Source organism: Muntiacus reevesi, chromosome 3, assembly GCF_963930625.1.
Source record: "Muntiacus reevesi chromosome 3, mMunRee1.1, whole genome shotgun sequence".
Classification (NCBI taxonomy): Eukaryota; Metazoa; Chordata; class Mammalia; order Artiodactyla; family Cervidae; genus Muntiacus; species Muntiacus reevesi.
The window spans coordinates 202,317,397-202,320,239 of NC_089251.1; the positions used below are offsets into that span (position 1 = coordinate 202,317,397).

The window sequence follows — 2,843 nt, forward strand, 5'->3', positions numbered from 1 at the left end:
AAGTAGTTGCGCGCCCAGAGGAGGGGGTCGCCACGTCGGGGGCGCGACCGGGACCCGCGGAGTCCGCCCCCGAGCGCGGGGAGCGGGGCCGCCTGCGCCGCCCGACCATTACCTCCCCGGGCGGCAAGGAGGAGCTGGTGGCGGCTGCCTCCCGGCTGTGGCAGCGGCGGCGCCGCGCCTGCCTGGCGGCCGTCGGCGTGCTCCTGGCCATGGCTCTGGGGCTGCTGATCGCCGTGCCGTTGCTGCTGCAGGCGGCGCCCCCCGGCGCGGCGCACTACGAGATGATGGGCACCTGCCGCATGATCTGCGACCCCTACACCGCCGCCCCGGGCGGGGGGCCCGCGGGAGCCAAGGCTCCGCCGCCGGGACCCAGCACGGCCGCGCTGGAAGTCATGCAGGACTTGAGCGTCAACCCTCCGCCCCCTTTCATCCAGGGACCCAAGGGCGACCCGGGGCGACCTGGCAAGCCGGGACCGCGGGGACCCCCGGGAGAGCCGGGCCCACCTGGACCCCGGGGTCCCCCGGGGGAGAAGGGCGACTCGGGGCGGCCCGGGCTGCCTGGCCTGCAGCTGACGGCGGGCGCGGCCGGAGGTGTCGGGGTGGTGGGTGGCGGAACCGGGGGCGGCGGTGACTCTGAGGGCGAAGTGACTGGCGCGCTGAGCGCCGCCTTCAGCGGTCCCAAGATCGCCTTCTATGTGGGTCTTAAGAGCCCCCACGAAGGGTACGAGGTGCTCAAATTCGACGACGTGGTCACCAACCTCGGCAATCACTACGACCCTGCTACCGGCAAGTTCAGCTGCCAGGTGCGTGGCATCTACTTCTTCACCTACCACATCCTGATGCGCGGCGGCGACGGCACCAGCATGTGGGCGGACCTCTGCAAGAACGGGCAGGTCAGTGACACCCCCGCTTCCCCTCCACCCGTGCAACCCCGCGGACCCTCGTTCCCACCCAGCGCCCCAAACCTCCTGGGAACTCAGCCTCTTTCTCCCCACTGGGAGGGAGCGCACCGCAGCATCGCGTCTCCCAGTGCGTCCTGGTCGCACTTTACCGGGTAGCTCCGAGGTTGGGTTCCCCACTACCCAAATTGCGCTCCCCCGCTATTTACATAGCCACCTGAAGCCCCGTGGGGTTCTCGGAAACCTCATTCTGTGCGCCCCTTTCCCCCCTCTGCCCTCCCGTCTCCCTTCTTCTTGGCCCTGGCCCCTGGTTCCCGCTCTTCCCCACTGGGTCAGCGAACCCAAGCCCTGTGCCTCCCTTCTTCCCGGATTTGGCGACTGCGGAGACTGGGGTGCCGGGAAGGAGTTGGCTAAGGTGGAGAGAGAGCGTGGAGCCTGGGTGGGAGCGTGGACCCTGGAGCGGCAGGCGGAAGGCCGGCCATGGGGTACGCCACGTTGGGGGTCGGGCAAGGGCCACGGCCGAGGTATCCGGGCCCACCAGCTCTGACGGCTCGCCCCCAGGTGCGGGCCAGCGCCATCGCGCAGGATGCCGACCAGAACTACGACTACGCCAGTAACAGCGTGGTGCTACACCTTGATTCGGGGGACGAGGTGTATGTGAAGCTGGACGGCGGAAAGGCGCACGGAGGCAATAACAACAAGTACAGCACCTTCTCGGGCTTTCTCTTGTACCCGGATTAGAGGGGCAGGGAGAGCGAGGTGGGGTGGCTTCAGGCCGCCCCATGCCCGTGGGGGCGCTCTGTTCCCTGGCGAGGACCACTCTCGCTTCGTGACACTTCCTGACATCGTTGGAAAAGACACACCCCCGCTGTCCTTCCTGCCCCGCTTCCGACCTCCGTGTGTCTGTGACTCGCCACGCTCCTGGCTGTGCTCCTGGTCCCTGGCCCCAACCCGGGGCGGGAGAGCGGGACGCCCAAGTGGAGAAATGAGCGTGAAACTGAAACCCCAGCCAGGGAGGCGGCAGCACAGACTTTGCAGAGCTGATTGGACTGGACAGGCCCCGGCGGGATGCCTGAGCGCTTCCAGTCCCCCTCCTCCTCCGAGAGCCCTGAGACTGAGGGCTCCCAACTCTGGCCACCGAGGTAGGCCAAAGCGAGCAGAGCTCCCTGGGGTGTCCTTCTTTGTGACCTGAAATACTTGTGCAAATGTCCCTGTCCATCAGCTGAAATCCCACCCTCAGCAGAATCCCAGCAATCAGAAAATCCATTTCTACACCGCACTCCCGCCTCAGACCTACCGCGATGCATTAAATTATGTTTCTAGACTATGGACTCTTGATGTCTCTGTCAGCCTGGTCCCGGGACCGGGCCTCCAGATAATCACCTTGACATAAAGACCGGAACTGGGCCTTGAATAGCTCCATCTCTACCCTGGTTGCCAACCACTGCCTTGTCTGTGCTGCCTGGGTAGGTGAAAAGATGTGGGGAGATGGGAGGGTAACCTCTCACCCTTTAGGGTGCATCTCCTCTGGGCTGGGCTGCAGCCTTGAATTGGAGGGGACCAGAGGAGGGCAGGAGGAAGAATTAGAGGGTGACAGGAGACGGAGTTTGGATTTTCAGGATCCTAGCCTTGTGGGAGGAAGTCAGAGGCCAGGAGTTTCTGGAGAAGGAAAGGGAAGAGGAGGCATTTCTGCAAAATGAGAGGGATGAAGGAGATATTTGCCATCAGATGATCTCTGAGATCTCCTAAAAGGCAGTAGAGAAATCCCTGAGGAAACACACCCACTCGGGCATGTAATGCACTCAGCACATGTCTATCAGCTTACACTAGCTGGGTCCATAATCTCCAAGTCAATTGCCTGGTATACTGAGGCAATTGTATGGACCATCCAACTCCCTAAATTCACCCAGAGTTGTGTGATAAATGAGATAGACTCTCCCCTTT

At 63.5% G+C, this 2,843-nt stretch overlaps 1 protein-coding gene across 2 annotated transcripts; it reads left to right on the plus strand.

Moving 5' to 3' along the window:
* Positions 1-209: 209 nt before the first annotated feature.
* C1QL2 (complement C1q like 2) lies at positions 210-1,640 on the plus strand. 2 transcript variants are annotated; one of them, XM_065927820.1, is made up of 3 exons: positions 210-606; positions 646-893; positions 1,461-1,640. In XM_065927820.1, the coding sequence occupies exons 1-3, from the start codon at positions 210-212 to the stop codon at positions 1,638-1,640; spliced, it is 825 nt and encodes a 274-aa protein (XP_065783892.1). The 2 variants fall into 2 exon arrangements, with proteins under 2 accessions (XP_065783892.1, XP_065783891.1); XM_065927819.1 differs by having other exon boundaries at positions 210-893.
* Positions 1,641-2,843: the final 1,203 nt, after the last annotated feature.

Coding starts and splice junctions, on each gene's coding strand:
- C1QL2 (XM_065927819.1), top strand. CDS start 210: ATGGCTCTGGGGCTGCTGATCGCCGTGCCGTTGCTGCTGCAGGCGGCG. Junction 894..1,460: donor ACCTCTGCAAGAACGGGCAG/GTCAGTGACACC, acceptor GCTCGCCCCCAG/GTGCGGGCCAGCGCCATCGC.